Source organism: Papaver somniferum, chromosome 10 (assembly GCF_003573695.1).
Source record: "Papaver somniferum cultivar HN1 chromosome 10, ASM357369v1, whole genome shotgun sequence".
Classification (NCBI taxonomy): domain Eukaryota; kingdom Viridiplantae; phylum Streptophyta; class Magnoliopsida; order Ranunculales; family Papaveraceae; genus Papaver; species Papaver somniferum.
The window spans coordinates 42,537,132-42,548,210 of NC_039367.1; the positions used below are offsets into that span (position 1 = coordinate 42,537,132).

Genomic DNA, 11,079 nt, shown 5'->3' on the forward strand with positions numbered 1-11,079 from the left:
AGGCTAGCAGTTGGCGAACCCGGTTGATGAACCATAGTCAACTGAGTTTGGTAGTCTTGTAGGACTGGATAACCTGATACGAACCATTGTACCCTGACTCGTGAACAAGCCTAACGGTTGACGAACCGTTGTACCAACTGTCCCAACAGATTTTAGCAGATGCTCAAAGATTTATTTTTAAATATGTTAAGCATTTTTAGAACTCTTTCAAACACTTATAAGACTTCATTGATCACCCAAACACTTATGTCTGGGATCATGATTGAACTCTTAGGTGTTTAAATGAACATCAAATTTTTTTTAGTTCTTTGGCATACTTACCAAACCAAACAATCGTTATACACGGTTCCAGAACCAGTCCATAGTGTATATTCTTCTATTGTATTTTCAATACCTAAAAGGGTTTGCTTGATTCTAAAGTTATCCTAGCTTGAATTCTAAGTAACTCCTGGTCTTTGAAAACCATAAATAGTGATGCTCTTTCAACTGGGAAATTAAATCCTTGACACCTTCTGTCCTAGTTGATTCTAGAGTCGTCCTCTATGGACCTAGGTTTCCTCTGAAAAACATAATTAGGTTTACGACTAGAAGACTTCACTTTGGGGATTCGTGAAGCCAGGTCCGACTATCTTTAACTTGATAGTTCGTGTATCCTGATCTTACTTATCTGTTATCGAGGTTTTCGTAATCCCTTTCGAGAAAAATAGATAATACTCGCAATGTTCTCTTCGCCTCAGACTTTGGGATTCCTCAAGACAGATACCTGAAAACTGATCTTAATTGATCTTTTGAAGATTGTTCTTAAGAGGTGGTTAAGAATCTAGGCTGCTCTTCGGGAGTCGTAAGTTCCGGATTTGTGACGTTCCTAGATTTTTCTATTGAAAACAGATTTCCTCACCTTGATATTTGATCTAAACTAAAATCAAATAGGCTTATCTGTTAGAGGCGGATTGATATCAAAAGTCTTCATTTCAGCTGAACCAACTCTTAGGTTGTGAAGGACGTCAGCAAGGGAATCTATTGCGTAGAGCTTTGCGAGGTTCAAGAGACGTAAGGAGTGCGATTGTAAATGAATCGCTTGGAGGGTGGATTCAGTCTCAACTACATTCCAGTCTAAAGTCTGATAGTAAGCTCGTGTCTGAAGCGACTTAGTACAGTTTGGTGTTCAAATCTGGACGAGGTCCCGGGGTTTTTCTGTAGTTGTGGTTTCCTCGTTAACAAAACTTCTGGTGTCTTGTGTTTTTCCTTTATGCAAGTTCTACGTATTCAATCGTAGTAGATACATCCATCTAATTGTGATCGACTACGAAACTAGTTTCTTGTAGAATTTGTATCTCAAAAGATAGATAACAAGTTTAATTACTTGGAAGAATTTCGATTGGATTATTTGGATACAACTTGATTGATCTTGGATATTGATTTTTGAGATCATCTAAGTACTCTTCTTAACAATCAGGTTCACAGACTCCTTGTCTATATACATACTTATTGAGAAGAGGTAGAGATATAAACTCTATATACATATTGTCAAGGATCATTCAGTTGGTCTACTTGCAGTTTTTTCCATACAGGTTGCCGAACAAAAAAGTTGGCGGTGTAGCTGGTACCCCTGCGTTTTCAATTGAATGTTTATTGTTTGCAGTGAAAACAGAAAATACGAATCGGGCATTTGATAAACAAAGCAAGGCTACGTATAATAGAAGGAGTAAAGGTTGAGGAGAATGAAGAAAGTTGATATATTGAACAGTATGGAAGATGTAAATGCAGGTGATCGGTGCCTAATAATGCATGTTTTTAGATCATTTGTTATCTTTTGTCACATCTCAAATGCTTTTAATGTACTATTTTAAGTCAAATTATGTATTATGCGTTTCGAGGTATCAATAATTTTATTTTGCTGTAAATATTGATATTTTGTGTTTATTTCATATTTGTAGGATTAATAAATAGTGAGAGATTCATAAAGTGAGCAGGTGACTGAAAACTGAGTGGCAGAGGTATTATGGAAAGCGGAAACATTTGCACCAAATGGTGGGTGGCTAAGAAGTGGAAGAAATTCATGTGCCGGTGTAGCCGGTCTTGTGCTGATCATGTTGTATATTAATAGCCAAAGTGGAAGGCTAGGTGTTATTCACCTTTTAGAAGCAAAGGAAGCCAAACAATCTAATCTCATATACACCTAAGCCAGGTATTTTTGCTTAACACCTAAACATCCCCTTATTATCCTTCCCAATAACATTTCCAAGATCATAACTTATTCTCCCTTTCTCCTTATTTTACCCGACAACAGTACCATTGAACCTATTTTTCTTCCTCTTTGTAAACCCCATCATCTCTGCTTCCAAACCAGCACCATATCCCTATCTCAATTGTACTACTTTCTAATCCAGAAACATCACATCCAGCTTCTCCTTTTCTCTTTCTTTTGTCCCCATTTTTAACCTAAGCCTAGATATGAACTGTACAATAATAGGTCGGCTGATTCGTTTCAAAAGCGTCAGAATTGAAAAACTTGAAATCTGAATTTGTTGCTCCTTGCAAACTACAACAAAGGCAGCGGTAAATTGTCGAGTGAACACAAGCTACAGATGTTGTTAATTTAGGACTGAACCTAATTTTTGTACAACATCAAAATTGCCATATGTTGAAAGAAATGGGGTGGTTGTGAATGAAGAGTGCTACATCAGTGGTGAGTGAAAAGAATTCAAATCCCTAAATTTCTTCTTGTGCATCTATTGATTATTGGGATTTGGATGGTGGGAGAACTCTTGTATAAATAGGGAGGAGTATGCATTTTGTAAACTAAGCCCGGACTAGCCGGAGCAATTAGCAGTAATATATTAGGTTTAATTTCATTTTGTATTATGTTCTAAACATCTTTGCTAGGGCTGATGAAGCCCTTAGCTTACTGCTAGTTGCCTATGTTGATGAAAATGTTCTTGTAGAGCTTAATTGAATAGGATTCAGTTTAGTCTTCATGTTGCAACTTATAACTTTCACCTAGTATGTCTTGCATCCTGGGTTGTTAGAATAATTATTTGTTGTTGCACAAACTCATGCTTCATTGGTTGTTTTCAATTTGTGATTAGTTGTGCCATAATAAGATAACTAATAATAGGAATTGATACCTCAGTTGTGACTGAACTATCCATTTGAAATCACCTTAGATACGCGGCAGCCTCGAATCTTCACCGCTATTTGTTGTAAGGACAAGAGTAGTTTCATTGACTAAAGTAGTATCTAGTGTAGGTTATATGGTAGATTCAATTGCCCTGGTACTCCCTACTTGACTGTTTTCGACTCTCGTTGCATCCCTATTTCTGTTTTATTTTTAGTTTAGTTTTCTTAACAATCATCTTGTCGTTTCGACACACAAACCCCCCGTTGTTACTTCTCATTTGAATCAGTATAGAGAAAATTTAGAATCAACTCTACATCTCCCTAGTCTCTGTGGGATCGACCTGTGCTCTGTCTACTATATACATTGTGCAATTGCAGTTAATTGTAGGTATCTTTCTTAGCCTACCAAGTTTTTGGCGCCGCTGCCGGGGACTTGGTAGCGGTGTGGTTGTTTCTTTGGTTCCATCTTACTGATCTGTACATATTTGTTTCAGTTCTAGTTATAGCATTAGTTTAACTTGTTATTCACCCATCTATGTATATAATTTTCGTCTCAGCTCTTTAATGTTAGCTGTAATTTTTGATTTTCAGTCACTTCATTCTCATAATTGCATCTAGTTTAGTTTCTTTCAGTTTTAGTCACCTACATCAGTGTCTTGTCATACCTATTTCCTGTTAGTCATAACTAGTGTTAACTTATCTCAGTCACAGCTAGTTTCATAGTTTAAAGCTGTGTTGCAACGATGCGGATATGATATCGGATACAAGATACCAATACACTACTATGATACACCAACTTGAAAAACTAAAATACGGCGATACGGCATACTCAGTATTGATCAGTAGTTTAACATCAATATATTATATATAAGATAGAAAATTAACAAAATACATACATGTGTTTGCATGATTAAAATATAATTTGTATGATTAACCTCACCGAAGAGAGAAAAAGTCTGGATAAGAAGGAAGAAAGCCTAGAACAAGATCAGTGGACAAATTCAGAACTAATATTTTGTCACTATAGTTAAAACTTCTCATAGAATCTAGTAAAATATCTAAATTTTCTAATATTTAGGTTAAGTTTTCTAACTGAGTTGTATCTTGAAGTATTGGGAGTATTAGTATGTGTATTCGTGTAAATACGCATCGATACGGCTGATTTTTTTTTACGCGTATCGTTGTAACACAGGTTTAAAGCATATTCCACCTGTAGATATCCATCATTAAGTTTAGATATACCATTTCAGTTTCATCTGCATTTCTATATTAGGTTGTTGTTATAATCCTCTCGCATTCTGTCAGTTAGTATTAGTCCCAAAATAGTGTTATGTATATGTATTACTTCCATGCTGCTTTGTTTGCATCATAGTTAGTCACATCTTATATTCCAGTTTAGATTTTTGTTAAGTTCTTTTCTCTTCTGTTTTTAACTTCTCAGTTTATCATATTTAACCATTTGTCTCCATCTGAAAGTTAGTCATATAGGATTGTGTAAATACTCTGACGTGTTTAAGCTGTGTATTGCATCTTTTCATCTTTAAAGTTAGTCAGTTAATCTCTAGCAAGTTGCACTCTTTCGTTAGTCATTCTTAAAAAAAAAAAAAAAAAAAAAAAGATAAGCAAGTTTTTAGTGTCTGAGTTTCATCTGTAATCCTGTAGTTGTAGTTTTTTTTTTAATTTCGATCATCTGTGTATACAAAAGTCATCTCATCTCTTTAGTATTTCCTGTAGTTGCTAATTTTTTTTCAGTTAAGTTGCCTGCGTCATAATCTTGTTAGTCCTCTAGTATCTTTGTAAGTTTTTCTTTTATTATCTTTCAGTTCATTACATTTTGTAGCTTATTAGTTTACTATAATCATGTAGCCTAGATTGTAAATCTGTTAGTTTGTCCGTTGTTAGGTCATAATTTGTAACTGTCCATCGTCGTGCATCTAGTCATAATATCATTCCAATCTGTATCTCTTTTAAAACTTCATTTAGATAGCTGCATCTAGTTAAGATTTCTTTCGATTTATCTGTCACAATCACCTGCCTCATTATATTGTAGTATAACTTATTCCATTTCAATCTTTCTTTTGTCATCATCGGTAACTGTAAATCAAATCTAGCTAGAGTTCTATGCATCTGTAGGTTGTATATATACTTGTTCAGATTTCGCTTTTTCTGTTATAGTATAACTTAGCTGTGCATTCCATCTATTCATCCTGCATCTCATGCTATCATTTCATTCTGTAGCTTTCAGTTTGCTGTTATTCTGCATCTGTAACTGTCCAGACCACCTGAACTGCATTAGTAGTTGAGCATACTGTAGGATAATTCAAATATTATAGTTTCTTTTATGTAGGCTTACATATCATTCCCCTGTAATATATCCAAGCATTTTGCTTTTTTACTTGCATCAGTCTGTCCTGCTCAGATCATTCGATTAGTGATCAATGGTGAACAAATAATTTATGTGTTTCTTTGCTTTACCTGCACATTTCTGAGAACTGAACTTCTCCTCTGAGCAACCAGGTACTTGTGAAGCTGAAATACACACCAAGGAAAGAGAGAAAAAGGAGAAACACAATGTGTGGTAGTGCCTAAACCTAGTTTTATACCGGCGGTATTGTTCTCTAAACTTTTGTTTTATCTCAAAGGTTATACCTAATTTGTGCCCCGAACTAGTTACTACTGACCATTGTCAAACTCCTTCCAAGTATGATATGTTTATGCATGATTCTATGACACTTGAGTAAAATCTTCGATAGCTGAAATTCTTGTTTCACTGCACTAAGTTCGTGTATGTATGCATCTCTGAATCTGTTTTACTAGGTACTCTCTAGTTCTGCAGCATATTGTGTTTATAATTTCAAAAACTAGCTCTTGGTAACCATGAGCATGACCCTGTGATAGTTTGAGTAACACCTGTGCTAACTGGAATTGCCGTTTCACTGTGTTGAATGGATTCTGTGTGTGTAATCTCTAGCTTTGGAATCTCACATGCATTACTTCCCCGTAGTGTGAATTACTTGGTTGTCTGATAGCCATAACATGTTGATTGATGTTCTGTCTTAAGGAAGAGAAACATGTCAGGATTTTGGACTGGTATTGGGGATAAGAAACCATCGCATAAATCAATTAAGGAACTTGCACAAGAGCATGTTGCACGTTATGAGTTTCCAACAAACCATAATGTTAATAGTTATAGGGATTATTATGGGCATCTTCATCGTCCCGAGCTTCCATATACAGACCCTAATGATTATTCACACATGTATCACTCAGCACAGTGTGCAAATGAACATTTCTATGGTGCCCCACCCACACATTCATCATCTATGGATCATCTGATCAGTCGAGTTGAAGTGTTGGAGGCGGGAAAATTTGGGGAAAATGTTGCGCCTAAGTCATCTAGCCCAACTGAAGTCATTGTGTGTCTCGTGTGTAGAAGCACAAATCATTTAACCAAGCATTGCCCTGAAGTGTTTGATTTTAGGCAGTCTAGAATGGACCATGATAACTTTTTCTATCAAATACAAGAAAGTACCCCCTACTCACAGACTTGTGACCTAGAGTATTTAGATGACCCAAATTTTGCATGCACTGATGGGTATCTCCAAGGTAATCCATATGTCAACACTTCTGGATTTCTGTCTTTTAGTGATCCTCATGAACAGCCATGTACTGAACATCCACCTGAAACGATGTTACCCTCCACTCCCCTTGAACAACTTAATATGCTTTTAAAAATGAATCTGATTCATTTACAGAATGGGGGAAGGGAGGAATTTCAAGATGAATTGTTTGTTAGTCCTAATGAATTAAATTTTGAAAGCAATGCATTTATTCCTACTCGTGCAAATAATATTGAATATGAACCTGATATAGAGGTACATAAATGGAGTAGAGACACTATGGTTTTGAATGGGGTATTGCATCCTTGTTACGATGATGATGATAATGATTTAATGTTAGAAGAGCATGTTTACTCTGAAAATGTTGTTGTGGAATCTTCTGTTACTGTAACCTTAGATTTCGTTGCTGCGACTTTGAAAAATGATGTTTCTTCTGATTTTCTTATCTGTAACTCTGAAGTTTTGGATGATGTTGATATTGATTTAGGGCTTGTACAAATGTTCTGTGACGGAGAGCATAACACACAACTAATGGATAACTTAGGGAAGGTCGAATTTTCAGTTGACACCAATGATCATATGTGTGAAAATAACCTTGATGTGTCTAGTTCCCTGCCTATGTCAAAATGTGTTGTGTATTCTGATTTTCTTATGCATGAGATGGAGACTTTGAATAATCATGATTATGAATTTGGGCTTGTTGAACTGTTCTATGAATGTGAGCACGCTGCGACACTTGCAGATGATTTAGGAGATATTGATGTGACTAATAATGATGTGTCTATCCTCCTGCTTAAGTAACAATCTGATGGTCTTGCACCCGACCTAGGTTTGGTTTGTCACAAAATTTTTAAACCAACTATTCTGAGAGTTCCTAATCTAGGTCTGGAACTGTGTGCTTCTCAAGTCCTTTTGGACCATTTTGCAGCTAAGTATAGTATCTCTGAAGAGCCACATTTGGAATGCATTGATATGTCTATGCCCGTCCCTAGCAAATTCCACTTTGAATTAGACCTTGTGCATGATGCACCCCCAAAATTACTAGATTTTGTGTCCAAAAACATAGCAGTTGAAAAATTCAGGTTTGGGGGTAGCTTGGTCACTTTGAATGTCACACTGGCTGTTTTCTATTGTTATATATGCTTGAGGCTATCGATATTTCTGCATGTCGTTTCCTGGGTTGATCCTCAACTCTTTAGGTTGTATATATATGGTGAACCATCCTTGTATAGTCCATTAGGTAATCTTACAATATTATTTTTTTTTATCTTGAGTCAATTGAGTCTTATTTTGTTTCACTTTTCTCTTGTTTTGTATATATTGTGCTAATCCATTGTGAATATCAGCTGATTTCCTTGGATTCTAGCGTTGAATAACGGAGTTCTAATCTTGTTTTCGCTGACATCTGGTAATCTCTTTTCTTTCTCTACTCAACATGATTCTCATGGTATGTTGCAGTTAAAATTTGTTAATCTTTAGAAACATCGATGACAATGTTTAGTTTAGGTTTGGGGGTGAAAAATAGATACCATTGACTGTCAGTGTGCTATATTCTGAAACTAAACTCTGCCATATAAAAAAAATGAAAAATGGAGCTCATTTACCTTGATTTGTGATACCTGTGCATGTATGATATCTTAGGGTTCTTAGTCTAGATGATGAGGCACCACTGATTCTAGCACAATTCACATAGTGATATAGAAAATTTGCACATGCACGATCTACCAAGCGTGTATAGAGAGGGTGTTTCACAATCATCTAGAATAATGAACGAGACTTGACTAGCTTGTTCTTTGGTTGGCTGGATACATTAAGAAAAGCAACCATTGAATTTGACCGGGTGCATCGAAAAGGGATAACTCTTGCTAAGTGTCAATGTAATTTGTCTTTTTGTTCATAAGTTAAAAGTGTTACTCTGATGTCCTTGTTCTCTTGTTCATCTGTTGAAAAAGGAAAAAAAAAATCAGAAAAATTCAGTTAAAAAGAAAAAAAAAGAAAAAGAAATATCCATTGTCTGTTATTATGTTATGTTTCAGTAAAATAGTCAAAGTTTCTCTCTTGCCTCAAATTAAAAGAGTAGTCAATGTAAATAAGAGTCATGTTTTGTTATATGTTGTAAATAGTCTTGTAATAAGCAAGGAAGGGTGCACGCCGTCGATGTACAACGCGGGTAAGCTGAAATATCACCAACTCCTAAGGTGAACATTCACAATTCTCGTAAAGGCGGACAACTAGCTTGGCTTTGAATTCAGTTCTTAGCCTAAAAACTATCTCTTAGTAATTGGCAGTCATAACTTCCTAGAGTAAATCATTCTCTATACATGTCTAAGTTAGATACACTTTACGCTTTTATCACATGTCCTTAGTTGTTTCAGTGCTAGAGTTGTGCTTTTGAAAGCTAGATTGACATATCCAATTGCTGTGAGCTAAAACTGAAATGCAGGTATCACTTTCATGGAATCTGAGCTTATATTTTGTCCTAAAACTTTGTGGGTATGTTCTAAGCAAACCCTTACGAGACTTCAACTCGTCCACTAGGGACACTTAGTGGTTTAAAAGGCTTATTGCATTCGCTAAATGCAATCGAGAGACCAGCGAAAATGGCGTAGGTAGGATTTTCTTAGTTCTTTTGTTTACTCGAGGTCGAGCAAAATTCAGGTTCGGGGGTGTGATCAGTGCCTAATAATGCATGTTTTTAGATCATTTTGTTATCTTTTGTCACATGTCAAATGCTTTTAATGTCCTATTTTAAGTCAAATTATGTATTTTGCGTCTCGAGGTATCAATAATCTTATTTTGTTGAAAATACTGATATTTTGTGTTTATTTCATATTTGTAGGATTAACAAATATTGGGAGATTCATAAAGTGAGCAGGTGACTGAAAACTGAGTGGCAGAGGTATTATGGAAAGCAGAAATATTTGCAACAAATGGTGGGTGGCTAAGAAGTGGAAGAAATTCAGGTGTCGGTGCAGCCGGTCTTGTGCTGATCATGTTGTATATTAATAGCCAGAGTGTAAGGCTAGGTGTTATTCACCTTTTAGGAGCAAAGGAAGCCAAACAATCTAATCTCATATACACCTAAGCTAGGTATTTTTTCTTAACATCTAAACATCCCCTTATCATCCTTCCCAATAACATTTCCAAGATCAGAACTTATTCTCTCTTTCTCCTTATTTTACCCGACAACAGTACCATTGAACCCATTTTTCTTCCTCTCTGTAAACCCCATCATCTCTACTGCCAAACCAGCACCATATCCCTATCTCAATTGTACCACTTTCTAATCCAGAAACATCACATCCAACTTCTCCTTTTCTCTTTCTTTTGTCATTGTTTTTAACCTAAGCCTAGATATGAACTGTACAACAATAGGTCGGATGATTGGTTTCAAAAGCGACAGAATTGACAAACTTGAAATCTGAATTTGTTGCTCCTTGAAAACTACAACAAAGGAAATAGGAAATTATCGAGTGAACACAAGCTACAGACGTTGTTAATTTAGGTCTGAACCTAATTTATATACAACATCAAAATTGCCGTCTGTTTAAAGAAATAAGGTGGATGTGAATGAAGAGTGCTACATCGGCGGTGAGTGAAAAGAATTCAAATGCCTAAATTTCTTCTTGTGCATTTATTTATTATTGGGATTTGGATGGTGGGAGAACTCTTGTATAAATAGGGAGGAGTATGCATTTTGTAAACTAAGCCCGGACTAGCCGGAGCAATTAGCAGTAATATATTAGGTTTAATTTCATTTTGTATTATGTTCTAAACATCTTTGCTAGGGCTGATGAAGCCCTTAGCTTACTGCTAGTTGCTTATGTTGATGAAAATGTTCTTGTAGAGCTTAATTGAATAGGATTCAGTTTAGTCTTCATGTTGCAACTTATAACTTTCACCTAGTATGTCTTGCATCCTGGGTTGTTAGAACAATTATTTTTTGTTGCATCAACTCATGCTTCATTGATTGTTTTCAATTTATGATTAGTTGTGCCATAATAAGACAACTAATACTAGGAATTGATACCTTAGTTGTGACTAAACTATCCATTTGAAATCACCTTAGATACGCGGCAGTCTCGAATCTTCACCGCTATCTGTGGTAAGGACAAGAGTAGTTTCATTTGCTAAATTAGTATCTAGTGTAGGTTATGTGGTAGATTCAATTGCCCTAGTACTCCCTACTTGACTGTTTTCGACTCTCGTTGCGTCCCTATTTCTGTTCTATTTTTAGTTTAATTTTCTTAACAATCATCTTGTCGTTTCGACACACAAGAAAAACTTTAGAATCAACTCTACATCGCCCTAGTCTCTGTGAGATCGACCTGTATTTGCT

The 11,079-nt window shown here is 35.8% G+C and overlaps 1 protein-coding gene across 3 annotated transcripts; it reads left to right on the forward strand.

The window, feature by feature from the left end:
- Nucleotides 1–2,264: 2,264 nt before the first annotated feature.
- Nucleotides 2,265–10,628, forward strand: LOC113317855. Of its 3 annotated transcripts, XR_003344051.1 has the most exons (4): nt 2,265–2,689; nt 5,638–5,728; nt 8,087–8,148; nt 9,580–10,628. XR_003344051.1 is itself a non-coding variant. In XM_026565984.1 (2 exons), the coding sequence occupies exon 1, from the start codon at nt 6,192–6,194 to the stop codon at nt 7,539–7,541; it is 1,350 nt and encodes a 449-aa protein (XP_026421769.1). In that variant the 5' UTR covers nt 5,740–6,191; the 3' UTR covers nt 7,542–8,148; nt 9,580–10,628. The 3 variants fall into 3 exon arrangements, 1 of the variants encoding a protein (XP_026421769.1); XR_003344052.1 differs by lacking the exon at nt 8,087–8,148; XM_026565984.1 differs by lacking the exons at nt 2,265–2,689; nt 5,638–5,728 and having other exon boundaries at nt 5,740–8,148.
- The last annotated feature ends 451 nt before the right edge of the window (nt 10,629–11,079 follow it).

Excerpts from the sequence above, each read along its gene's own strand:
- LOC113317855 (XM_026565984.1), top strand. The coding sequence starts at position 6,192 with ATGTCAGGATTTTGGACTGGTATTGGGGATAAGAAACCATCGCATAAA.